Below are 27,132 nucleotides of genomic sequence, written 5' to 3' on the forward strand. Positions count from 1 at the left end.
TACCACTCAGGCTAAATGAAGTTGTTTTGTATATTTGGTGACGTAGGTTTTTACGAGACAGGGAGTGTATAGGGGTCTAACAGTTAGGATATCTCAGTATACACTGCATCCATTTTGGCTATTTCTTGTTCATCTATCTCCCACAGGCCCCCATAACTTCATGTATGTACAATACTTAATCCCTGTAAGGCCCCTTTAACTCTTAGAGAACCACATTATTTTTGTTGGTATGTTTTGTTGAGAGGGAACCGGGGATCTTTAGGACCGTCAACTGAAAGCTGCAAGATTGAGCTGAGATTCAGCTCTGCTGTGTGTGTGTGTGTGTGTGTGTGTGTGTGTGTGTGTGTGTGTGTGTGTGTGTGTGTGTGTGTGTGTGTGTGTCAAGTTGTTGTGGTTATTCATCAGGAACAAAAATGTATGAATTCAATAAAATAACTGGTGAACGTGTAAAATGGCTTTGTACATTGTGATGGAAATAGATGAAGGCCATCTCCATGCATAGTTAGGTCTCTGAGGTATTTGCAGAATTTCTCAGTTGATACCATTTGCTGCACAGATTTGGTAAATTTAAATAATGTTGTATCACTCGGGAATTGGTAAAAAAAAAAAAAAAAAAGATTAAGAATCCCGTACGAGGTTGAAAGCTATAACACAATCTCCTTTCTATTTTCATTCTAATGTCATTATGATGTCTTTTGGGAAGATGCAGGGAAGTGAAAAGGTTTGTGTCAAATACGTTAGACAGCAATAAATAAATAAAAAAGTGCACCCCTCAATCATCAATCACGGCTGTAAAGGCTCCTCTTCCCGCTTGATTGCATCTCTTGTCTATATTTTGAAATGTCACGCTTCAGTGGAGGAATATTTACACACCCTTTCCTCTGCAGAAAAGTCTGCAACTTAAGAATAGTAATTTTGCACTCCATCGATATCTTGTGCTTCTAAAATAGCAACATCTATTTTAATTTTTGAGGAATATACAATTTGTGAGTTTGGTTGAATCATTTATGCTCTGGACATTGAAAAGGTAAAACTCATAAATCTGCCATTCAGACGAGTGAATGAGATACCGTACTTACAGTTCCAAGAGTAAAAGTACACATCTATACTTTATAGATAATGCACAAAACTTCCCCCCCATTAAAATGTTTATGTTCTTGCTGTTTGTCAGGTAGATAATTGTAAGTATGCTACCGTTGGGAACTCAATCATTAAGAATAAGTCATATTTTAAATGTATTTTATGCAGTCACTTACCTCATTTTTTTTTTGTAAATTTAACTTTACATTGTGTAGCGACACAAAAATGGATCTTTGTGAAGAAACTTTCAACTTGGTGCCTTTTTAAATGATGCATATGAGCTCCACAAACCTAAATCACAAGTTGCATCAACTGAGGAGGTAATTCTACCACATTGGAGGCTTGTGGTCTAAATAACATAGTTCCCCCTGCAACACAATTATCTTTTGATAAACTCTCTTTTTGCACTGCACAAACACACAGACTCTCCTATTCTATGTGATTTCTTGGTGAACAAATAAAACATAATTTCCCACTTTGCTTTTACCAACGTGTGTGTACCACTCAGCAGCAGCAGCAGCAGCAGCAGCAGCAGTTTTGTATGCATGCATGTGTGCGAATGTGAGGGTGCGTCAGAGGAAAAAGGAAGTTGCGGGATGAAGTTAAAAGTCTTCGACACGGTGCAGCGCTGCAGAACACCCACCACGGAAGAGAGGCAGAGCGACAGCGCTGAAGTCTGACAATGAGTTAGTAAAAGGAGAACATTGTGACAGAAGACGGAGAACTCACAGGAGAAACCGAAGGTAAGAGCTGATCGCGGTAGTGATCCCACACTAATGTGCAGTTAGAAAATGAATGTTTTCTCGTGGGGTGGTGCCTTTTTTTTTGTCTTTCTACGAGGTTTCAAGAGAGGCCGCCTCAATATTTCACTGAAAGAACCGGGCGAGAGCGACGGATGAGCTACTGATTTTGTCTGAATACATCATCAATAACTTCCCTTTCCAGGTTCCAGTTTACTGAGCATTATGGCAGAAGTTGAACTGTCGCAAAGTGAGATTTAGAGCAACTTTATTCGTGTAAAGCAGGAGCAAACGTTGTCACGCTTCATTTGTGTATGTGCAAAGTCAGACGGTGAATACATTCAGTGTGAACTCCACAAAACGATCAAAAAGCTTTTGTTCCTGGCTTCTTGTGAAGCTACTAACTCTCCTCTGATTGCCAGGAGAGAGTTACCGTGCTCTGAGTGACTGCTGGATGTCGTATGCAGCCGATCACTGGTAATATTGCGTCCGTGAGAACGTATCTGGCGTGTCAATCAATCGATCTAACCCTCAGAAAACCAAGATGGAGTTGTGGCGGCAGTGCGCAATGTGGTTGATTGACTGTCGGGTTCTTCCTGAGAACCACCGGGTCACATGGGACGGCGCCCAGGTAAGTCAGCGGGGTTACATTCAGTACCCACACCTGCACATGAACACACACCGTTTTCTCAGTTCCTCAGTCTGATCATGTGTGTGTGTGTGTGTGTGTGTGTGTGTGTGCCAGGTGTGTGACCTGGCCCAGGCGCTGAGAGACGGCGTGCTGCTGTGCCAGTTACTCAACAACCTGATGCCTCAGGCTGTCAACCTGAGAGAGATTAACCTGCGCCCGCAGATGTCCCAGGTAACACACAAATCATTTCCTGATCCATTTCCATAGAGCTACGAGGCGTCCGATAGGGAAATACTGTGACCTATATCTGTTCCCATCAGAGGAGTGTAGCGGTGGTAGGGATTGAAGAGGGGACGATGATGAAGGAGCTAAACAGCTGAATAGAGGTTAAATATTGTTAAACTGTTAATTGTTTTCTGAAACAAATAAAAAAGGAGCTTCTCAGTATACTTATAATTGGTTACTATCCTGGCTGATCTGCCGCACCAGCGTCTTTTAAAGCTCCTCTAATGATCTAATAGCTGTTAAATCTAAACAGTTTCTGTAGTCTGGCAACTTCTCCAAGAAACAACCACACACCAAAAAAGGCTAATTGTCATATTTGCATTTTCTTTTCTTTTTTTTTGTCCAGATCAAACAAACAACAAGATATATGTTGAGTGAGCTTCGGAGAACCAAGCTAACTGTTTCCCCCAATGTTCCAAGTTGTTATGCTAAGCTAAGCTAATATTATTTCACAGCTCAGGCCAACAAGATGTAATAAGATATATAATGAGCTTTGAAGGTGCTGGTAGGCGGATTATGTTACCTTTTGAGCGGAATTAAGCTAGCTGTTTCCCCCTGTTTCCAAGTCTTTATGCTAAGCTAAGCTAACCGCATCGTATTTTTCCCGACAGACTTGAGGGTGGAACCGATCTTTTCACCGGATGCATCCACACTTTAAAACTTGGATCATTTCACGAAAACCTGTTGTCAAGCTTTTGAGACTTCATGCAAACCAATAAGCAAGCACCCAAGTGCTGGGAAAAGGGAGAAAATTCAAAGTCAGGCAAAACTATGAGACGTGTGAAAGACGGGAATGCCCAGAGGGAAGTCCTTGACCGTGTGTGTGTGTGTGTGTGTGTGTGTGTGTGAGAAACTCTGGGAAATTCTATGAGTTCAAGAGTGGTTAAAGAAAAAAAAAACAACTTCCGGTGATTAACAGAAGACGGGAGACCACTCTGACACTCGCACCCATGCACACAAACGCACACACACACACCAGATGGTGTTACACAAGCAGAGGAGCTTCCCTCTCTTGCGACACTGCGCTGTGGTGCAGGGAGATGCCCCCGTGTGCTGCACTGACAGAGTGATTCGACGTGTGCAGCAGGATCAGTTAAAACTCAACGTTTCCCCTTTTCTCAAATTAGAGTTCCGCATTTCCCACTGCTGAACACAGAGAGAGAGAGAGAGAGAGAGAGAGAGAGAGAGAGAGAGAGAGAGAGAGAGAGAGAGAGAGAGAGAGAGAGAGAGAGAGAGAGAGAGAGAGAGAGAGAGAGAGAGAGAGAGAGAGAGAGAGAGAGAAGCTGCTTCAGGAAGTTATGTAAAAGACGTGTGTCTGACATGTTGTTCAGACACATTGTGCATTGCGCTCTCTGTGTTTTTTTTTTGTAGCTATATTTCGGTTATAAAAAAAAATACGCCCTTCGTGCTGCTTCTTTCCCCGTGTCGGTTTATAGCCCTCCGTCTGTCTGCGGCCCGTGTGGCTGAGCAGTAGTCATGTACGCTTTGTGCAGCTGTTCATTTAGTGTGTCACTTGAAGGGGGCGAGAAAGCACTCGGCCCGTTAGAAAAGCAGCAACACTTTGAGCTCGCGACGTTCAACAACATCTATCCAGTCTGTTTGTTTCGTCTAATGTGTGTGTGTTTGTGCTGAATGTTGTCACAGGTGTTCCTTTAATGTTGTCAGCCATCATTTTTGTTGTCTTTTTGTCGCTAGCCGGGTATGAAATTGTCTACATACATTCATGTTCCCCAGAGGATGAACCCTACTCGCTTTGGGGGTCACCTGCCTTTGCCAGTGGGTTAAAGCTCAACATCTACTGGACAGACTGGCACATTATTCAGTGCAGACATTTATGGTTTTAACTTGGTGGATCCTGCTGACTTTGGTGATCCTCTGACTTTTTTCTCAGCACCATCATCAGGTCATCAATGTCATTTATATGATACTTTAGTTTATGACCGCAATACCTGCAATATAACTGACATTTTCACAGAAGTCCTCGCGTCGCTGTTGTCCAGTTCACGACTTGAACTCTGGATAGATTGTAGTTGATGAATGTTCTGTGGATCAACTCACTGATTTATTAGAAGTAAAGTAATATTTGTTTGTTTTTTTTTAGTTCCTGTGCCTGAAGAACATCCGGACGTTTCTGGGAGTTTGTCAGGAGAAGTTTCACCTCAGAAAGAGTGAACTGTTCGAAGCCTTTGACCTCTTCGATGTTCGAGACTTCGCGAAGGTAACCGTCCCGTATGCAGCCGTCCATTAGCGTGGAGTACAGTAACATATGAGGGAAACACACGCTGCCCTCGTACTACAGTCATTATGCGAGAAGTCAGAAGCGCTAAAAGAGTCTCAACGCCTCGATGCAGCTTGCAGACACCCACAAAGCCCGAAACAGGAAGTACTTTGGTAATTCTCTCATTGAAGCGGCGGCGTGAACGAATGAATCCAGCAGTTCACGGTTCTCTTTCACTTTTGGTGCAGCGCAGCCACAGCAGTTTAGTATGAACAAAAGGAAATTTGAAATGAGCACTTGTTGGATTTCCATGTACAAAAAGGAGGAAGCAAAGTCTTTAAGCAGAAAATGAGTCAGGAGGTGGATCTCATCTTCACAGTGTTTGTTCCGTTCAGCATGATGGAGTGCTGAACAGCATGATCAAGAGAAAGAAACATTTAGATCCTCTGTTATTAAAGTAGCATTAGCACACATATGCAGGGAGACTGGCTGAATCCTCTGTATGCTCTGAATATCATAGAGAGAACTTTCAAAGTCTTGTATTTAAAAAAATGTACTTCTGTGTCAAGAAGTATTTTGGTAAACAAAACAACAAGTTTTCATTTCTGCATATCCATTTCGTACAGATTTACCAAACAAAACATAATGGTTGTTTTAATGTGATTTAAATAGACAGGTAGGCAGATTTTGTTTGAGTTCTTCATTGTGATGTGCTCAACAGTTGTTTCCAGTCAGTTTGCTAAGCTAATCAGTTACATAAAGTATAGCTTCTGTGGAAACAGTTGTTTCCAGTCTCTATGCTAAGCTAAGCTAATCAGTTACTTAAAGTACAGCTTCTGTGTAAACAGTTGTTTCCAGTCTCTATGCTAAGCTAAGCTAATCAGTTACTTAAAGTATAGCTTCTGTGGAAACAGTTGTTTCCAGTCTCTATGCTAAGCTAAGCTAATCAGTTACTTAAAGTATAGCTTCTGTGGAAACAGTTGTTTCCAGTCTCTATGCTAAGCTAAGCTAATCAGTTACTTAAAGTATAGCTTCTGTGGAAACAGTTGTTTCCAGTCTCTATGCTAAGCTAAGCTAATCAGTTACTTAAAGTATAGCTTCTGTGTAAACAGTTGTTTCCAGTCGCTAAGCTAAGCTAATCAGTTACTTAAAGTATAACTTCTGTGTAAACAGTTGTTTCCAGTCTCTATGCTAAGCTAAGCTAATGAGTTACTTAAAGTATAGCTTCTGTGGAAACAGTTGTTTCCAGTCGCTATGCTAAGCTAAGCTAATCAGTTACTTAAAGTATAGCTTCTGTGGAACCAGTTGTTTCCAGTCTCTATGCTAAGCTAAGCTAATCAGTTACTTAAAGTATAGCTTCTGTGGAAACCTTTCTCTTACCACATTTTAAAGATATACATTTCCCACACTTCTTATAAATCAGAAAAATATGAGGGGTGATGCCAATTTTCTCATCTAACTCTGAACTAATAAGTGCATATCCCAAAATGTCTGGTAATCAGAAGGCAGAATAAATGTTTTTTTTTCCTGTAAACTTCTTCTTCAGACTCTCACTTCTCAATTCCTTCCTCTTATCACCGTCTTGAATAATCAAAACTGTTCAGCGGTACAGACCGAGAAACATAATCTTTCTTTGGACAGAGTGTTTATTTCTTATCTCCAGAAGCGTCGCGACAGGCCGACCTTCTTTTTTTAATTCATGTCTGAAAGAAAAGAACCTGAGTGCAGCGTTTGAATTGTAATGTGTTTCTCTCTGCACCTCTGGATTAAGTTTCAACGAGACCAGAAGTCAAACATGAATCTGTCAAAGGGAGAAGTTATAAAACATTTAATCACGTAACACAAAGTCCCACGTTGTTGCTTCATCACACATAAGAAAGTGGACGGCTGTGTGACATCTTTGACTTTGTTTCCCTGCACACATCTCTCAAGAATATTGCTTATCTGATATCACTCATCATGATACTGCAGTTCTCACTCAAGCAGTCGAATACTGTGAGAACGAGAGTGAAACCAGGTCGGAGGAGAATTATTCAGCGTTTATGTTTAAAGTGTGAAACAGTCTCTAACAGGCTGTGTTTCTCTGTGTTCACTACATATTAACTCTATCCTGTGTGTGTGTGTGTGTGTGTGTGGCAGGTCATAGACACTCTGTCCATCCTCTCTCATTCGTCCATTGCTACACAAGGAAGACTCCAGTAAGTAACTTCCTTCCTTTGCGATGTAATCAAAGTGTTGATGCGCTTAACTTTATGCCCCGGTTTTTAGCACGCATGAGCAGTATTAATAAAGTACATGGACTTGTGTTTATATGGAGACTTTCTAGTCTTCCAACCACTCAAAGCACCGTACACCACATTCACACACACTAAAGTGCCACCTGTTCACCAGGATCTAATGTAATACTTTATAAATGGTCTGTAACACAATGTTGTGTAGTTGTACACATATGTATTTAATTCAGCAGAGGTTGTGTTGGTTTTGCTTTGAAGCAGAAGTAGCTGATAACAGCAAAAAAGACTTCTCTCCGTCTGTTAAAACTAGACTTTATTTAGTTGAAAAGTTTAAGTTTTGCAGAATAAAACCTTAAGTTAAAATGGCGTTGGATGACTACATATTTGATGACTACATTTTCAACGTACAACAGTTTTCTTTGCACTTAAAAGCGGAATCTTTTTTTTAAAACTCGTTGTTTAGTTCCACAGCGGTAATGAATTCAACCGGAACATTACATGATGACAAGTTATTGTCATTATGCCCTTTTACCACCTTCGCCTACAAACACACACTCTTCCTCCACCTGCAGGCCGTTCCCTTTGGAAGGATGCACGCCCGATGACGAGATCTACAGCGGCCTGTCTGACCTGATCGAGTGAGTCTTTTTCCCCAGTAACGCTAAAATAATCATCTTCAGGCTGAAAAAGATTCAAAATCCAAACAGCAGAGTCCACTTCAACGTGATTTTATACGATGATGCCACGCGTCTTGTGTATCAGTGACACGGTGGACGAGGACGATGACTTGTACGACTGTGTGGAGGACGAGGACAACGAAGGAGACGAGATCTACGAAGACTTGATGAGGACGGATGAACAACCTGAAACTGTGAGTGAACATCTGACTGAGAGGAAGGTCATAACCACAGATCCAAATCCAGGGTCCAGCCTCTGTCTGATGATCCAAATTATAGCAATTGGGGCCTGTAACGACCTTAAAATTGGACTTTTTCACTTCTTGTCACATTTAGATTTGTACCTTAGCAAGTTAAAGTTTTATTATTAAAACAAAAGCAAAGATTAGAGGACAATTTGAAAAAAATAAAGACAGTTTTGTGTTGCAGAAATATGTCTCCATAGGAGATTATTTTGCGATGCGTCTCTATTTGAGCTGCTTTAACAGAAAACTTTAGATAGCAGCCTCATCCAATAAATACATTATGTGGAAATGTCACCCGGCTACATAATTCATTAAAGCACAAGCCGGCTACGAGACACTGTGGTTGCTGCTGTAAATGAGGCCTCAGGAGAGTCAGAGTGAGAAATAAAAGGACCTCGAGGGTGAAAATGCCAGTATTTTATACAACATGTATGCATCACTGGGACTATTGTTTCTACAACACATTACCTCCAAATAACAACCGGAAAAAACTGCATGCAGAAGCAAAAAATTGCATTCACCGGTAGGAGAAGCGGAGATCGCCAACATCAGGAAAATACATACAACCAAAAACAATATTACTGCTACGAATGATGTCCTTTTATAGCGAACATGTGGAAACATTAACATGGAACAATATCCTCCCGTCTGTGCTTTTCATGCTTCGTTTGACGTGTTTTTTGCGTGTGTTTTCTGCAGCAGCAGAAGACCGGAGTAGACAAACGAGAGTGCTGCCTGCAGGAGATCAGACAGACCGAAGAGAAATACTCCAACACACTGCAATCTATATTACAGGTGTGCACACGCGTATACAATGTGATGAATGGAGAGCCGTGCATTTACACACACGGACACACATGCGTGCATTTCTTTGCACATTGAAAGGGAGAGCAACAACCTTCATGTCTTCTATATTTGCGCAGCACTTTATGAAGCCTCTTCAAAAGTTCCTCCAGCCTCAAGACATGGAGAGCATCTTCATCAACATCAAGGTACGGGAGAAGATGTTGTACACACCTGGAGATTTCAAGTTTACCTTCATGTATTTAACCTTTTTTTTTTTGGTGTGTATTTATATTTGAAGGAGTTGGCAGACACCCATCGCACGATCTTGGAGGAGGTGCAGAGTTCCATCCTCAATTACGGAGCCAAGAACCTGCACCAGGTGTTTCTGAAGTACAAGGAGAGGTGCATAACACACTCAGACATGCCTCTTTCTGTGCAGTTACGCCACATATACACACACATGTTTGCTATAATATGTTCTGATACACGTCTCCCCCTTCCAGGCTCTTGCTGTACGGTCATTACTGTAGTCAGGTGGAAACGGCGACGAAACACCTGGACAAGCTTTCGACTACGAGGGAGGACATCCGAATGAAACTGGAGGTGAGGAAGAGGAACGATGATGAGAGCACAGAGTCTTTACTTGTGCGGTTCAATTGTGCAGATTCAGTCTGAACTAAAGGTGAAGACTCAATGAGGGATGACAAATATTAAACCTTCATAGTTTCAAAAGGTTAAATACAAAGAGTATTAACTGGCTGCAGCTTTTGTAACGATGGTCTACGTGGGAAATGTTTTCTGGGCGACAGCGGAGTTTTTTTATTTGGGTTTGGTTAAAGGACCGCCGCACAACATCCTCTCAACGTGAATATGGTTAACTGCAGATGTTTGTACTCACACACAGTATCTCTCTCACACTTTGTCTCATCATCTCTCTCTCTCTCTCTCTCTCTCTCTCTCTCTCTCAGGAGTGTTCAAACAGAGCAAATAGTCGACGGTTTTCTCTCAGGGATTTACTCATGGTCCCGATGCAGAGGGTCCTCAAATATCATCTGCTGCTACAGGTGTGCGTGTGCGTGTGGGTGTGTGTGTGTGTGTGTGTGTGTGTGTGTGTGTGTGTATTGTTCATTTATCTGACAGCTTTAGTTACTATAGTTACAAATTGGGATTTTGCTTGTTGTACCACACAAGGACAATTTACAGAAATAAGCAGTTTGACAAAAAAATTAATTGGCAACTGACATTTCATGAATTTGCTGCTTCTCCTTTTTAAATATTTTTAAATAAAAGCTCCACCTCAACCAACTACCGCAGTAAAATCCTCCTTTTAGAAGACTGTATGAATTGTGATCATCTACTAATATAATATATAATAATCTATGCTTGTTAATTTCGTGGCTGCAGGAGCTGGTGAAGCACACGACTGACCCCACGGACAAGGATAACCTTCGCACAGCGCTCGACGCCATGAGAGTAAGTGTTTATGTCCATCACCGACCTCATTAATTTGTGATATTTAGATATATTTAGAAGCTCATTAGTTTGTCTGCGTGTGTGTGTGTGTGCGTGTGTGTGTGTGTGTTTGCAGGACCTGGCGCAGTGTGTGAACGAGGTGAAGCGAGACAACGAGATCATTAGACAGATCACCACCTTCCAGTTGTCCATAGAAAACATGGTGAGGTCACATTCTTCACTTTTCATTCATTTTGCGGCTTTTATTTCCTATTTTCACTGATCGTCCTCACTCTCCTCCGCTCTTCAGACTCAGTCTCTCGCGATCTACGGTCGGCCCAAGATCGACGGAGAGCTGAAGATCTGCTGCCCGGAAAAAAAGTCTAAACAGGACAGGTGTGTGTGTGTGTCTGTGTGTGTGTGTGTGTGTATCCTTCATGTTTCATGTGTTATATATCTGACCTTGCGTTGCCTCTGCGGCTCTTCATCAGGTACGCGTTCCTCTTCGATAAGGCCATGTTCATCTGTAAAAAGAAGAGCGGGGAGACGTTCGAGCTCAAGGAGACCATTGAACTTCAGTACTACCAGATACGAGACGAAACCACGGGAGAAAAGGACAACAAGAAGGTCTTTCTACTTCCCCGTTGCACCAATTACACCCGACATCCATAAAGCAGTGATGAAGCTAACAGCGTTTGTTTGTGGACACGCACACAGTGGTCGTATTTGTTCCTTCTGCTGGACTGCAACGGGAGGTGTGGATACGATTTATTCTTCAAAACCAGAGAACTGAAGAAGAAATGGCTGGAGCAGTTTGAGATGGCTCTGTGAGTTATCACACGCGTGCACACATGGAAAACAAACTATTGAGGAGTAGTTTAGTACGTTTACTGATCAAAATGTTGGCTTTCATGAAGCCTCAGCCTCCGTTGATGGATACAGCATCACTTTGGAGATGCTTAGTGGTTGGACGGTCTTCTTGAAAGCGGCTTTAAACAATATGTTTACAGTAATAATGGATTCAAATGATGTGTAATGTGAACACAGAGGATTGTCACCAGACTCTCTCGGCTGATTGATTTGGTTTTCTGGGCTGCAACTTCGCTTTTTTTTTTTTGGTTCACTCTCATTGGGTCGTTTTCAGGTGCGGCACACAAAAAAAGCAAGCTGTAGAAACAAAGCGGGCGCTCGCTGCCCAGCACCAAACACCAGATGAACAGACTTAGCAGTTGGCAGCAAGATATTCCCCTCAGGAGTTGGTAGACACCAAAAACAGACCTAAAAGAGAGTAAATATTGGACTTACCGTACAGTTGCCTGGCAAGTTCTGTTCGTTTCTGCTGCCTTCAAGTGGCAACAGATTTGTCAGTCAATGCCGTTTTTAAAGTTAGTAAAATATTGTATTAGTTCCAGTGATCACTCAGTACGTTATAGCATGTGAATCACACCAGAATAGAAACGTAACTGAATGTGTTTAGCTCGCTGTCGACAGACACTGACTTCTTTAGCTGCGTGGTCTTGTGCTGCAGCTCTGCTGATTGCGCAACACTATAGGAAATGCACATGGTTTGTAGATGGCTAGTGTGCTGCTGCTGCTGAGAGGGCAACAACACGTGTTACTTTCTTGAATACAGGTGTTAAAACAGCTGTACTTCTTGTTTGCAGGTCGAATATGTGTCCAGACAACTCCACAGCCAACAACCACGACTTCCAGATGCACTGCTTCGAGGAAACCGCCTCCTGCAAGGCCTGCTCCATGCTGTTGAGGTACTTTGTCTCGCTAGCGGTTTCTCTCAGTTCGGCTCGTAGCTCCGATTTCAAACATTTGTGTCTCTTCCGTCGCTCTTCTGCAGAGGGATCTTTTACCAGGGCTATCGCTGCACTCGCTGTAAAATGGCTGCACATAAAGAGTGTTTAGGAAGAGTCCTCGCCTGCGGACGAAGCTCAGGTCAGTACTTCAGATTTTGGATGTATATTTGTGGCATAATCTGCAGTGAGTTTGCTCAGTAAGTGTGCGTGTGTTCAGTATTTCTAACAGGCGTAGTTATCACTTCTCTCGCATTAAATTGTCTTCTCTATATTGCAGATCATTCTGGTACACTGAAGAAGGTGAGGCGGCATTTATCGTTGACATTGTGGAAACGTTTTGTGTCATTCAGGTCGAGGTGATGAAGAAGCCCTCGTTAGACTTCTTCCCTCTCCCTGCACACTATTTCACACAGCAACGTCAATGCTATTAGTGCTTTCTCCAATTTTTAGTTTTTGCCTCTTGTTCCTCCAGAATAAAACGCAGAAGTCCTCCTCCGGGCATTCCAGCATTGGTAAGAGAAATGTTCTCTTAAATGTAATGTCCCTAGAGATATTTACTATTGAGGCCTTTTGTTCATTCACTTGTAAAGTCAGCAGAGAGGCGTCCTCATCCAAGAGCAGAAGCGTTAAAATAATATACACGTAGTATCCCTTTTCTATTGAGTATTAGAGATAGATAGATAGATAGATAGATAGATAGATAGATAGATAGATAGATAGATAGATAGATAGATAGATAGATAGATAGATAGTCTGAGTAGTGCCCAACACTTTACAGACACCAAATGGAATAAACTAAACACACAAAATAAAATATAAGAACCGGGATGACAGATATATATTTTTTATATATATATACTATATATACACACACACACACACACACACACACACACACACACACACACACACACACACACACACACACACACAATAGAATACAAATAACTGTGCAGTGTATATGAAGGAAATTCAATTAAATGTAAACATAGTGTGCAAAATATGTAAACTATATAAACACAATATCATACAAATAACTGTGCAGTGTGTATTTAAGGATTTAATAATTTTATGGATATGACGCAACCAAATTCTCACAAAAATAGGAGGGTGATGCACACAATAAAGAAGATCACTTGCAATAGAGAGAGAGAGATCCATAATGAAATATTTCATAAGCTCCATATAGCCCTGTTACTCTCCACAAAATACTTTGCACCATCTTTCCCATTGACTTTTGTTCTGAAAATATAAAAGAAATAATGTTTGATCAGCATGTTTTTGCCTGACGTGTCATGTCCCGCTTCCTCTCTGAAACAGCTGCTCAAACAAACGTTTAAGAGTGATTCAAATACTGGACGGAGTCTGTCACTGGCTATCAGATCTCTCAACGTCTCCTCTTCGTCTTCCTCTTCCTCCCTGTCTGTCTCAGGATGTCCTAAGATGGAGGTGTGTCAAGAGTATTACGGCTTGCCTCCGCCCCCCGTGGGCTTCGGCCAACCGCTTCACCTCTCTAAAGGTGACATCATTGAGCTGACCCGGGCGGATGTCGACCTGCCATGGTGGGAGGTAGCGTTAAAAAAAAACAAAAAAACAAATACAAGCGTACACACTCTGCACAGGGCGGTGGGAGGGGAGTCGCACGTTATTTAGTTGTGTTGCCGAGCTTTGCTTCCTGTGGTTATGGCGTCGGCGTGAAATGCTTTTGTCTCTTTCTGTCTCTTTTGTCGTTTTCCTCTCCGTACCTCGTTCCACTTCCTCCCTCAGGCGCAACCGGCGCTCGTGCCTCCGCTGCGTGATTCATTACAAAAAGGTTTTGATATGGAAAATAAATCAAAACCCGGTGGCTGAGTGCCATTTAGCCGCCGTCAAAGTTATTAGTAGCACCTGGTGTGAAGAAGACCTTTGACGTTTCTATTGTTGCTGATCAAAAGCACGCAGTAGTTTGAAATATTTTTTACCACTTCTCACATGTTCTGGTTGCATGATTTATGGATTTAAACATCCTGAGTCCTGGTTAAGATGGCAGCGTCCGTAAACGCCACATAAAAGGACAGATAACAGACTTTAAAACAGCGACAAATGGAGAACAACATAAAACCATAATAATTGCACATAAAAGAAACGTTAGCAAATTGCACCAATCGAATCATTGAGGGCAGTTCTGGGTCTTTTTGTTTACTTGATGGTGCATTCAAGTGCATGTGGAAGCTTCATTTAATATTTAAGATCTGTCCAACATCATCAGATTCACGAAAATAAGTGAAAGTGGATTCTGAAAAGGTTTTTCAAGTCTTTGATGTTGAATCTTTCTCAACAAGCACACTTCCTGCTTTCACTGACTATAATTACATCGCCTGATGATGAAAGTAACCAACTAAAGTCACTGAAAGTTATTTTATTTCTTTGTTCCTCGCTGCAAGAAAAGACTCAAGTCTTAGGTTTGTTCAGTAAAATTTAAAAAAAGTGTAAAGTAATGTGAAGTCTTTGGAGTAAAAAGGCTAAAGTGTGCAAAACAATGGAACTGTTGGATCCACATTATTTGATGAATATTTTACTCTCAAACTCTTCATCCATTAATCATCACTTCAGGTGTTTCACGCTTCACAAGACGTCCTCAGTCATTTCTACCTACAAATCTGGTGCAAATTCTCTCAGATCGATACCGACAGCACGTGAGCCAGGAGTTTTTTGGGTGTTGATTTGTTCTTGAGTTACTTGTTCATGTTGATCTCATTATTTATTCATACGTCGCAACGACTGCTCGGTTTAGCCAGTCCGGCCTTGTGATTTGCCGTTGTGTGTGTGTGTGTGTGTGTGTGTGACACTCAGGGAAGGAACCTGACGGTGGGTCACATGGGATGGTTCCCCTGCCAAAAGGTTCAGCCCTACATCTCCGTGAGTACGACAACCAACGAGCCAACATGAGCCCCTGAACACCACAGAGCTTCCCACCAAACTGAAAATGCTGCAAAAAACAAATACCAGAGCACAAGATAAACAAACGATCAGCACACATGTTCAGTTTAGGTTGTATTTGTACTGAAAGCAACATCAGCAGTCCAGGAAGTAGAGACCAGCGACTGCAGACCTGTGTTTTAAAGTCTAACCTCTGTGTGATCTCACCCTTCTCCCAGAGGCCGACCTCTGACCTGTCGGGCTTCAACTGGTGAGTAGCAACAGGAACTCTGTTACAAGACTTGGTCACCAACACCCCCCCCCTCCTGTTAACCTCATGGCTGTAATTCTTACTGTGACAAAGGACGGAACGATTAAGACCACAGGGCTAATACAGAAAAGCCGAAGAGCCACAAAAACAGAAGTAGAAAAGGGAAAGTGGTTTTCAAGCAGTTTCGACCGTGTAAAGTCTCCTTTAGTTACTCGTCACCTGTCATCATGATGCTGATGACATGACAGCAGCAAAAGGGTTAAAGTGCACACAAGAGACATCGTTATTTTTAGATAAACAGGTGGAAATCCATGTATTGGATTTAAACTGAGTAACTTCAGTGCCGCCTGGTGGCAACATGTAGTATGACACTGTGGAGGGAACGTAAACCACAAAGTGACCGATCGCTCCAACTGTCTCACACATCATTTCTCTACAGGCTGAAACTGCAGCAGGCAGTTTCATAAAAATGTAGAAAAAAAAACCTTGGTGACACTTTAGTTGGCGTACTCCTATTTAGCATTCATAATAAATACATAAATAGTTAATACGTGTTTTAAAGCGGAGTTGTAAGCAGATGAAAGTGTTTGTTACTGGATGTGTTAACAACTATGAGTGGAGTTTGGTGTATAAACAGATAATGAAAGACAAACTGCTGACCAATGCTGTACATAATACGCAGTGAGAAATATTATTATATCTGCCATTATTGTACCATTACATTACAATGTCTTATTAACTACTTATACTTTTTTTTACACTTCTTATAAATGCTAAATAAAGGAATTTAAAGTAAAGTTTCTCAAGAAACTTTAAAGCGAAGCATTGTAACTTTCATTCAAACAGACACTCCGGTCTTATTTTTTCTTCTAAACTGTTTAGTCTCTTACTTAAATCAAATAATGAGGTTCTGATTCTCACTGTGCTCGAAGGTTTGCAGGGAACATGGACAGAACCGCCGCCAAGAACCTGTTAATGTCCCGGTCCGATGGAACGTTCCTCGTGCGTCAGAAAAGTGGAGGAGAGTTTGCCATCAGCATCAAGTAAGCCTTCAGGTGTATCGGTTACCATCATTTTATGTGGAGGAATCTTCATTTTATTTCCTGTTTCCAGATCACTGATTTGGTCTTTTACAAGTTGAAAGATGGCTAGATATCTCGCTCAAAACTGGGCTGAATTTGGTTGAAAAGTAAAAGTATTCAGTAGAATATTGTCGCAACAACATTTAAATGACTATATTTTAGTGTGAAGACTTTACTGTGTTGCTTCTTGTTGAAATGCTGTTAAAACAAGTATTTAACTATTTGATAAATTAAATGATCCCTTTTCCAGCTTTTCAACTTTCAGAATTTGCTGCTTTTTCCGTCTTGAATTGTAATTTATAAATTATATTTGTGTTTTTTAAGGGTTGCGCGGACAAAACCAGCTATTTGAAGACATTGTCTTGGGCTCTGGGAACTTTTTTTCAACAATTGTCTCACATTTTAAGGACCAAATAATGAATAGAAGAAAGTAATCTTCAGTTTGATTGATAATAAAAGTGATTGTTGGTCGCAGCCCTTCTTTTAAACCATGTCTAAAGTTTTAAATCACACCGCTAAAGGACCAAAGTCTGCTTGCTCAGCAATGTTGAATGACGACGTGGCGAAACGTAGAGACATTGCTGAATGTCTCCGAGCGCTGGTATCACTTCCTCTCAAAAACAGGACAATGCATGCTCTCAAACGAAGAACTAGTACCTCATATATAATCACATTCTCATATGAAAGCCACTAATCTTTGCAGAAGTTGAAAGGTAGTCGTCTATCAAACTAAACAATGCTCACCATTCAACCTCTTTGTGATCACAAATGATTAAAACACCCGAAACTCTGAACTTCCCCTTTTTAATGTTATTAACCTTAGAGCGCCGACTTTGCTGCTTTCTCTTTTACCCACAACCCTCTTTCTGCTCCTCCAGGTTCAACATGGACACCCGGCACATCAAGGTCACGTCCACTGAAGGCCTGTACCGCATCAATGAAAAGAAAGCCTTCAAGGGTTTAGTCGTGAGTTTAAGAAGAACTACATTAAAATGTCTCTGTATGTTGTGAGTTATTTCCTCCTGTCAGACTGCATCATCATCTGCTGAACCTCCTTTAAACTGCTCGTGACAACTCACATTCATTTATGTTTTTTTGCCTGAAGAGAAGGCATTCTCTTGACTTTTATCTTAATGATTTAATATTATTTTAATTGAATTATTGTCAAATAATTTAGTCAATGTATAACTTTTACACAATTTTTAATTCTCTGCAATTTCTACCTTGTAAAAGCACTTGTTCAACCTTTTTGTTTAAAAAAAAAAGTGCCGTGTAAATATAGTTTATTATCATTATTTGTATTCCTCTCACGTGTTCCTCCTCTCTTTCTCCTCTCGTTGCGGCTGCTTGTAGGAGATGATTGAGTTTTACCAGCAGAACTCTCTGAAGGAGTACTTTCGGGATGTGGACACCACGCTGTGCACGCCGTACAAACAACCAGAGCAAAGCAACTCGCCTGACGACACGCCACACACACCACCACACGCCCTACAGCACGCAACCCCGGGTACAGTACGGGTATCTCTGTCACCTCCCACTATGAGGAGCATGTTTAAAAAAATCGTTTGACAATTTTGAAAACGTGCAAATTTGCTTTTGTCATATTAGAGTAGCGACATCCAGGCGGTATCGATCTTCTGATCGAAACTCTCGGCAAGAAAGCTCATCTGTGTTGCAACATTGGCCTCCTCTGACAGGAGGAAGCATGAGGAGTTTCGGCGTCGTGAGGGCCCGGTATGACTTCTCCGCCAGGGACCGCTCGGAGCTGTCGCTGCGGGAAGGAGACACCATCAAGATCCTGTCCAAGAAATGCCACATCGGGTGGTGGAAAGGAGAGGTGTACGGCCGGGTGAGGACATCGCAAACATAAAATAACTGAAACTAAAACTAGAAAGGTGCACTCGGTGGAGTGCAGATCTGTGGCTGAAACCACCAAAACCACCACTGCAACCCACTGCTGACTAACCTTTCGTGGAGACACCGATGGCCTGTAAGGTGCAGTCAACGGCTGTATGAAACCAGCGACTCACAACCACGAGAAATCCTTCCGCATGCAGCGTGAATTTCTTTTAAACAGCATTTACAGCTTGTCTTAACCTGCACTGCCTCTTTCTTTCCAGGTGGGTTTTTTTCCAGCCAACTACGTGGAGGAGGACTACTCCGACTACTGCTGATGGAGATGTACAGACGTCCATGTGGTACCTGGTTCCATCGATCACATGAACCCATATGCACCAGTGTGTCTGTGTGCGTGTGTGAGAGATGATGCGTTTACGTGTGTGATCTAATAACGACTGTCTCGTGATGTGAATAAATGTTTTGTCCCGATGACCTGGTGAATGTCTCAGTTTATGTCTGTGCAACGTATTTAGAAAAAAATGTGTGCGCTCCGACTTTCCACCCGCATTTCAACACAATGAGCATTAATGTGCGATATCGACCTCCGCTGTTGAGGGACGGGTTTCCAAAACATTTTGGAACCTGGCTGCAGGTATTTGCTCCCATTCAGGGTCACGAGGTTGTCCCCGTTGGGTTTGCGGTTCCTCCCAAAGGTTTGGATGGGATTGAGTTCAGAGCTCTGTGCAGAACAGTTCTTCCACAACAAGACTGTTTCTTTATGGTCTGGCTTTTTAGCTTCTGCAAATAGAAAGAAAGAACCTTTAATAGTATTATATAGTTTTATATATTGTTGTGGCTGCACCGATCCAACTTGTTTCAATCCCGATACTGATACCTGAGCTTTGGTTATCGACCGATACAGAGTACCAACTTGATGCTGGTGTTTAATTATTAAGCTGTGCACCTCACCGTGTGGAAGTGACGGGTGTGTGTTAGACACCCGGATTGACTTAAACATTCCTTTCCTAACTTTGTGGAAGAAAATGTAATGAATAAATACATATATACTGAATTATGTTATAACAATGGTATCAGAAACCTCATCCAGCTATTAGTCAGTATTGGACCGACATCATTATATATAGTTGTCAACATTGTATTGAGACATTAATGTGAATGCAGGATTTTAGTGTTGTAGATGGTCAAGTGGAGCTTTTTAAGTGTTATATACAGCCGAGTACTTCACAATGTATTGCGCTTTATAAACAGATTAGATTGTTAACCTCTAGTGTAGTAGAAAGTAATATTTCCATCTTTGAAATATCGTGCAGCGGGTTTAAAAAGTAGCTAAGAATTGTGATTGTCGAGTAACATACACACATACCATTTTGTATTACAGTTACGAATAAAATAACCTTACTTTATGACAGTGAGACCATAAGTACACAATCATATAGTGATACTTTTGCTCAATAGATGTAAACAATGTGTTATTTCTATGGTTTAGGACGATTATGATGATAGGACAACAATAACCAGCACTCAGCCTTGTAAGTAGGTAAATATCCTCTTTAATTCCAAAATATCAAAACAAAAACTGCACAACAACATTTCTTTCACACAATTTGTGTGCAAAAATCATACGCTAAAACCGAGATCCATGTAAGGTCTAAGTAGTTACTGCTCTTGCTCTCCTTAATAATCATGATGGTTTCCTGCGACCAGTCCTATTTCTAAGTGTTCGTGTGTGTTTGTATGTGTGTGTGTGTGTGTGTGCCATTGAAGGTGGTCTGTGTGGCATCGCCCTGTGGTCCTCCTCTGGTCTACTGGTAGTAAAGCTCCAAGTTCATCCCATCGTGGATTTCATCTGCAGAGGTTGTGGTTAAGTACAACAGATCAGGATGAAATAGTTCTGCTCGGTAAAAGTTTGCTTTAGGCAATATGATCAAATGCTCTGATTTCATATGAGCAATATTTGGAAATACATCATCACTGCTGACATTAAATCACTATATAGACTGAGAATGTGTCTGCCAATACATATTTTATCAATAGCAGAGATCTCAAATTTAAAAAAAAAGATCATGCAAGATCCAATCATATTAAGAAGATAGTATCTACTTGTGCAAATAATTTAGGATTCATTTACTAAGATACTTTAGACCTTTGACCTCCACCCCAATACAAGAAAAGTAAACAGAATTTCAGATTATTGATAAAATAGATCTCTCAAATTGTTAAAATTTAGTGAAGGAGGCATAAAGTATTGTGGGTCAGGGTTATTGTTGGCTGGTTCGTTATTTGCTGGTAAATTACCATTAATAGTAAGGAGGCTTTTTCTCACAGTAAGTAATGGTACATACAGATTCAGAGTCCTCTTTTGAAAGCGGCCAAAGGAGAGTTATTAGTTATCCAATCGGGCATTACAGACATTAATTGTTATCATTGGTCCAAAAATTCTATATTAGTGCACAACTACATCCAGTATGTAGAGCAACCATCCACCCAGCGCCTATAATTAAATTACAGACGGCAGTTCATATCCAATGGTTATTTTTAAAGTTTGAATAAGTTGGACTTTGTGAAAATATAAAACCTGGTGACAGAACATCAATGTAAAACTAAAAGCAATGAGAGAGCAGCTGCAAAGATCGTTTCAAGGATACAGTCACCCAAAGACACGTGGTCCTTGAATATGGTATACCTGTGGGAACAGAGGAGGAACAATTAACCGCTAATAGAAGACAACCACTGAAACACTTGTTATGATCAGTATTGCAGACAAGTGACTTACCATTTCTTTAGTACAATCTTGTCAAAACGTGTTCCTGTCTGAGCAGCAATGAGCTTCTTCAGATCTCCGATAGTGTCCTCAGAGCTGAAACATTGCGGTTAAGGAAGTAGCAACATGATGGCGCCAAAAAAAAATTCAGGGTCACAACTCACACATGACTTAACTAACCTAGGTTAACATGATGGTTTTGAGTCTTACTCGGTTCTTCAAAAGCAGTTGATGGATATTTTCGCTGATCTTGAAAGAAGTTGTCTTAAATTACACAGAGTGCACTTTATTTATTTTTTTAAGTCTGCACTCAGGATTAATTGGTATGACACTGTGACTACAGACACATAGTAAACTCACCAGCTTTGGGTTTCAGAGTATTAGTCAGATAAAACAACTTATATGAAGATGTCATAATGTATACGATTTTGCAGATTAACCTCCAAAGAAAATAATACATACTTGTAGCCTTACAGTGACTAGCCTGCATTTATTTAGACTTTACATTAAGAACTTCCTGTCTAAAGAACATAATATCTTATTATTCCACATTCACATTAGATTCCTGTTTAAATTGCAATTAATTAACTTTACATTTTGTCCACACCTGTCTACAACAAATATATATTTTTTCATATACGATATATTTTGTCCATATTATTTAATTTCTGCATCTTTATGTCTTTAGAGTCTTGTTTTTACTGTATTCCTGTTCATACGATATTGGGAGCATTGTTGGAGGAAGGAATAAATAATGATCTGTAATCAAGTCAAGCTAACTCCACGTGAGGTTTACGTGGGTAATACACAAGTGGCAGGACACATTATACAGGATTAACTACAGTTTCAGGAAAGGATACTTGCACTTGACCCGGACTTTCTTGCCCAGGCGATCGTTGCAAACCACCTCGATCATTTTTAATTTCTGCCAGTGGAAGGACATGTAGATAGTCGGTTAGCATGACATGTGTGAGTGTTGAGTCTAAAACAACTCTCCATAACCCAATGCTCATACATTTAGCTTGTTAGACGCTATACCCTTTGTGGTTCATTTCCACAACGTGCCACATGAGAGAAACATAACCTAAACTGTCAAATTAGTTTAAATCAGTCAAGTTATGTGTCTGGTGTTAGCTAACACCAGCTAGCTAGAGCTCACTACACGCTATCGGTGTGTATTGTATGGACCAATATGTTACAAAGCACACAAGAAAACCAAGATTCTGTCTTGAATATGTGAAGCATTGTTTACATATACAATTATGGTATGCTAAATGTGACAACCTTACCTGGAAATTCACAGCAAAATAACAAATATTGCTTTTCGAAGATTTTGTGTGGACTCTTCCCCGTCCGTAAAGCTGATTTGTTTGTGTATAAGTCTCTCGGCCAATCAAATTGACACAATGATGATTGACAGCTCACGTTAGCCTATGACAGGACAGTAAAGAGGCGGACCTAATTCTGAAAACAACTCGTGCCGTAAACACGTTGCTAACTGTCGCACTTTGCCTAGCTGCAGCCAAACCTGTCACACACGGTAGCTTCATTGAAATTTGTTTTTGTAAACACTGCTGCAGAATAAAAGATGGCAGACGAGGAGAAGTTACCTGCTGGATGGGAGAAAAGAATGAGCCGCAGTTCAGGTAATGAAACACAGGCCTCGGGAAGCTAAATATGCTAGCTAGCTAAGCTAAATGTCAATATGCACCGTTATGTATTTAGCTTCCGGGCTAGCATACCCAGCATCGTGTTTCAGTGTTAAAACGAGGCGAAGGAGACTTTAACTTTAATGGGGATCTGCTGAAACAAGTGATGTGTAACTCGGTCTTGTCGGTGCGTTTTGCAAAAACGTGGCGTTTGGTGTGTCGCTTCATGGTCGCGCCAGAGCTGATTCATTAAACCTGGCGACTGCAGGGCCCTGCATGACGTCATTCTGATCCAGCGCCTCACCTGCGCTGCACGAGCCTCAGCAGGTTTTTACATATTTATGTTGGGAGGCCACAAAAAAAAAAGAAGCTTAGTAGATTGTAAATCCATCAAAACATGAATCTTTTATAGTGTAGGACTACTCCCACTCAGCTTTGGTTTGTATGCTGCAGCAAAACAGTGGTCGAGGAAGTACACAGATCTAGAAGTACTTGTGTAAACTACACTGCTACGCCTTTATAGAATATGTCTCATAAAACATAATAAATGTACCATGTTACACTGTCAATGTTACAGTGACAATTACAGTAATTAATGCACACAATCACTCCACTGTCAAGTTCTTATTTAATGTAACTCCTATTATTTCTTTATTTCTTGTACTACCTATCTGTATTTATTTATGTACCCCTGCAACAACCACATTATCCTGCTGGTGATCAATATATGGTATCTTAAATGTAAAACGTACATTAAGTATGAAAAGTTAAAGTATTGAGCAGTAAAATGGTCTCTCAGTGTTTTTAATTAATGATGTTTCTGTATTAGTTGGTATTACTGCTTTTTTGTGACAATGAGGTACATTCCCTAAAACAATTTCTTATCCCCTTCCTGTCCAGTGAAAACCATCTCCAGATGAGTCTATTTATAATGTTTGTGATAAACTGACGGATAAAGAGTTACTTCATGCTCCCTACTTCTACAGCTAAAAGAATAATTAAAGAGTGTTTTTTTTTTCTGAGCGAATAAAAAGTTAACTTTTTAGAGATATGTGGGTTTCATAAGGTTGGCATGTTGAGAGCCTTATGGAGGCTGTGTGTGTGTGTGTGTGTGTGTGTGTGTGTGTGTGTGTGTGTGTGTGTGTGTGTGTGTGTGTGCGCACGCACTATTTAATGTTATATCTTCAGCTTATTCTGCTGCCTTAATTTGTAAAAAAGTATATATATTGTTATTTATTCATCTTTATTTACTCTTACTGTTTTCCCTGCAGGCAAAGTATACTACTTCAACCACATCACCAACGCCAGCCAGTGGGAACGTCCGATGGGAGATGGCCGTGGAGAGCCAGAGAAGGTTCATATGTCATATTTTAAATTGATTTATTATTACCATAACAATACAATTTTATTATAGAGCGCTTTTCAAAATGAGTTAGAAAGTGCTTGACAAGAAAAGCATTAAAACAACACTGCACTCATTTAGTGACAACAGTAGTTAGTGATGGGTCGACGAGGCTTCCTGCCAAAAAAAGTACAGTTTGGGATTATTGGCTTTTAACAAAACGGTGACATCTGGTGGTTTGTAGAATTTATAGCGTGGTTTCATTCCCATTTATGTAATAAACAACTGCATTTTGTTTATTTAAAGCTATCCTGTAATTAAATAATAAGGAAATAATTAAATTATTCATAAATGTGTTGTCCATGAAGCCTAAATATGAAATATCTTTCTTGACATTAAATGTTCATGTATTTTATTGGGGTGGGCTTTGTTTCCATCATATTTGACATCATATGCTGCACACATGCTAAGCCATAATTTACGATGCGGTTAAAATTCACCATAAGATAAGTCCCAATAATCGGTATATTGGCCATTTCAGTGTTTAACTGAGTATGCTGGTGACCAGGAAGGTTTTTTATTATGACCATAGTAACTAAATCGTAATAGAAACACAATTTATCTTCTAGTTCAAATCTATTATGTTTTTATAATGGTTGAAGATGATGAGGTGGCAGAACCAGGTTATTCAACCTGTTATTAACTGCAACATTTTCATTAAACATTATTATTATTATTAACAGTTGAGGCCTGTTATACAGCTGACAGCTTGTTACATTACATTGATGAGGACGGTAGTTTCCACCCTGTTGATCACATTTTATGTTATGAAACTATACAAATAACCACTCCCATGATCAAGGCAAATTAAGAGAAAGCAATCATGCTGACCTGTTGAAGTCAGGTCACTGGTTTGTTGCATTTGTCTTCTTGAGTGAACCTGAAGTTACTTATCTTATCTCTTTCCTACGAATTTATCTGAGAAACTAAGCTATAATTCATAGCAGTCTTATTAATTCTTGACACTGATCAGTTTGTGTTTTCTCCCCTCTCAGGTACGCTGCTCTCACCTCCTGGTGAAGCACTCTCAGTCACGTCGTCCATCTTCTTGGCGAGAACAAACTATCACGCGAACTAAAGACGAGGCCCTGGAGCTCATTCAGAGTACGTGAAGGGTTTGGAGTGGAGGGGAGAGGATCCTCAGTTGTGATCAATGTGTTAACATCGTTCTTTATTGCTTTGTTCTGTGCAGAGTATATAGAAGACATCAAGTCCGGAGAGGAGAAGTTTGAGTCTCTGGCTTCTCAGTTCAGCGACTGCAGCTCAGCTAAGAGCGGTGGAGATCTGGGATTATTTGGCCAAGGTACAGAACCTGGTTTGGCTTTTAAAACTCAAAGGAAATGAAGGAGAGGCACAGAAGAGTGTGTTTAAAGAGAACTTAGTCATCAGCAACAAATATTTATCTTTACTGTTCATTAAAAACTATTAAAGCAAGTTTTTTTAACAATGAAACTATACATTTGTGACCTGTTTTTAAAAAATGTATTGATTATGAACAAATGTGCGGGGGAAAAGTATCTTTGTCACGTGTACACTCTCAATTATCTTTTTTTTAATTATTATTATTTGTCCAATTAAATTGTGTTTTTAAAACTAAACGCATCTTTTTCGACTACACCTTGAATAAGTAAGGTCGCGCAGTAGCAGCACTTTAGTAGCACTTAAATGTCTCTTACTGATAGCACTTTGTAGTTTGACTTTATTAAAGAAACTGTACTTTCCTCATTCTTGTTCTTAGTTTGTGCTCACGGTTGAATCCAACGTGATATCTCAGGGACGCCTTGAGGGAATCCCTTCAAACCTGGACTGATTGTCTGGTTGAATTGATCAGATTTTGGTGGTTAAAGTAAAAATGCTATTAATGGCGATGTCATACAAATGTCTATTAGCATAAAATGGAAAGACACGGATGTAAACTGCTTCTAGTTAGTTTTAAAAATGTAACATTTATTTCAAAGTTTGTTTGACTTTAATTTAAATTACCTTCACTGTGTCGCATGCTTCCAATTTAATAGCCAGCTAATTGGCCATAGCACGCCATCGGTTGAGAATTAAACATAATGTACTTTTAATAAAGAAATAATGGCGCGCAATCAATTGTAAGTGTACGTAAACGCAGGTATTTATGAACACAGGTCACGGATGCTAAATGTACAACATGATCATGTGCGAATTTCTATTTGAATGTGGATAAAAGATGTGTTGCTCGAACATAATATATCTGTTTCTGTTTTAGGTCAAATGCAGAAGCCTTTCGAAGACGCCTCCTTCGCTCTCAAAGTGGGGGACATGAGCGGTCCTGTTTTTACTGACTCTGGGGTCCACATCATCCTCCGTACTGGTTGACAGGAAGAAGCCACACACTACACTTTCCTCTCATGTCCTCACACACACACACACAGTCCAACCTGACCTGATTCATTTTAATGACCCACACCCCCCAATAAACAAAGCTTCTGGGCTGAATGCATTAGTTCAATGGGTTAATTTTGTTCCAAGATCATTTTGTTCCATTGGACATGTTTGAATAATTAGATCGCACTGAACATCAAGTAGCGCAGATTATTCCTGTGAGACCTCAAGCTTTTATTAACTCTGGCAATGCCATTAAATAAAAAAAACACGAGTGCCTGTGACTGTTGAAGAGATTACTCTCCCCCGTGGAAACAGTTTCACACGAACGCTTGAAACAGCGTCTGCAAAAGCTTGTTTTTGTATGTGCATGTCTTCAAATAAGGACCATTTACTGTATGCTTTCCTGTAACTTTTTCCCCCATTTCTCTACTGTATGTGTGCCGAAACAGATCCCAGATCCGGTTTTGGATAATGGCTTCATGAGATGCTAAGAATATTTTGACATGCAATACATTGCAGCCCCCTGTAGTTTGACAAAGTGCTGTTTTTCTGAGTTCTCGGCATTTGGTATTGATTTAAATTTGTGATCTTTTGCAGAAATCGAATAAGATACAATCATTTGTTGGCATAATCCGCTTTGAAAAGTGCATGTTTCATCTCCCTTAGGATATGCAAAGATAAAGATGGCGCAGATTAAA

General features: G+C 40.5%; 3 protein-coding genes across 4 annotated transcripts; 2 read left to right on the top strand and 1 right to left on the bottom strand.

Moving 5' to 3' along the window:
- Nucleotides 1–1,678: 1,678 nt before the first annotated feature.
- Nucleotides 1,679–18,726, top strand: LOC137793058 (proto-oncogene vav-like). Of its 2 annotated transcripts, none has more exons than XM_068588985.1 (29): nucleotides 1,679–1,823; nucleotides 2,356–2,451; nucleotides 2,566–2,682; nucleotides 4,838–4,954; nucleotides 7,094–7,152; nucleotides 7,761–7,826; nucleotides 7,951–8,059; nucleotides 8,810–8,905; nucleotides 9,034–9,102; nucleotides 9,195–9,298; nucleotides 9,400–9,499; nucleotides 9,865–9,960; nucleotides 10,301–10,369; nucleotides 10,485–10,571; nucleotides 10,659–10,744; nucleotides 10,840–10,975; nucleotides 11,066–11,175; nucleotides 12,013–12,114; nucleotides 12,201–12,295; nucleotides 12,434–12,456; nucleotides 12,629–12,668; nucleotides 13,589–13,725; nucleotides 14,989–15,054; nucleotides 15,294–15,325; nucleotides 16,258–16,368; nucleotides 17,286–17,373; nucleotides 17,761–17,914; nucleotides 18,105–18,256; nucleotides 18,528–18,726. In XM_068588985.1, the coding sequence occupies exons 2-29, from the start codon at nucleotides 2,365–2,367 to the stop codon at nucleotides 18,579–18,581; spliced, it is 2,562 nt and encodes an 853-aa protein (XP_068445086.1). In that variant the 5' UTR covers nucleotides 1,679–1,823; nucleotides 2,356–2,364; the 3' UTR covers nucleotides 18,582–18,726. The 2 variants fall into 2 exon arrangements, with proteins under 2 accessions (XP_068445086.1, XP_068445087.1); XM_068588986.1 differs by having other exon boundaries at nucleotides 13,589–13,605.
- A 1,068-nt stretch (nucleotides 18,727–19,794) lies between these two features.
- Nucleotides 19,795–22,421, bottom strand: ubl5 (ubiquitin like 5). The gene is made up of 5 exons (XM_068588987.1): nucleotides 22,318–22,421; nucleotides 21,889–21,953; nucleotides 21,041–21,124; nucleotides 20,913–20,950; nucleotides 19,795–20,113 (listed from the first exon to the last, which is right to left on the bottom strand). Exons 2-5 carry the CDS (start codon nucleotides 21,942–21,944, stop codon nucleotides 20,070–20,072), a joined length of 222 nt encoding a protein of 73 aa, XP_068445088.1. The 5' UTR covers nucleotides 21,945–21,953; nucleotides 22,318–22,421; the 3' UTR covers nucleotides 19,795–20,069.
- Nucleotides 22,422–22,521: 100 nt separating this feature from the next.
- Nucleotides 22,522–26,846, top strand: pin1 (peptidylprolyl cis/trans isomerase, NIMA-interacting 1). Its single transcript, XM_068589006.1, has 5 exons — nucleotides 22,522–22,674; nucleotides 23,949–24,031; nucleotides 25,075–25,183; nucleotides 25,272–25,382; nucleotides 26,316–26,846. Exons 1-5 carry the CDS (start codon nucleotides 22,617–22,619, stop codon nucleotides 26,423–26,425), a joined length of 471 nt encoding a protein of 156 aa, XP_068445107.1. The 5' UTR covers nucleotides 22,522–22,616; the 3' UTR covers nucleotides 26,426–26,846.
- Nucleotides 26,847–27,132: the final 286 nt, after the last annotated feature.

This window comes from Clinocottus analis, unplaced genomic scaffold (assembly GCF_023055335.1).
Source record: "Clinocottus analis isolate CAN_PGR_092001 unplaced genomic scaffold, fCliAna1.0.p SCAF_22, whole genome shotgun sequence".
In the NCBI taxonomy this organism is placed as follows: Eukaryota; Metazoa; Chordata; class Actinopteri; order Perciformes; family Cottidae; genus Clinocottus; species Clinocottus analis.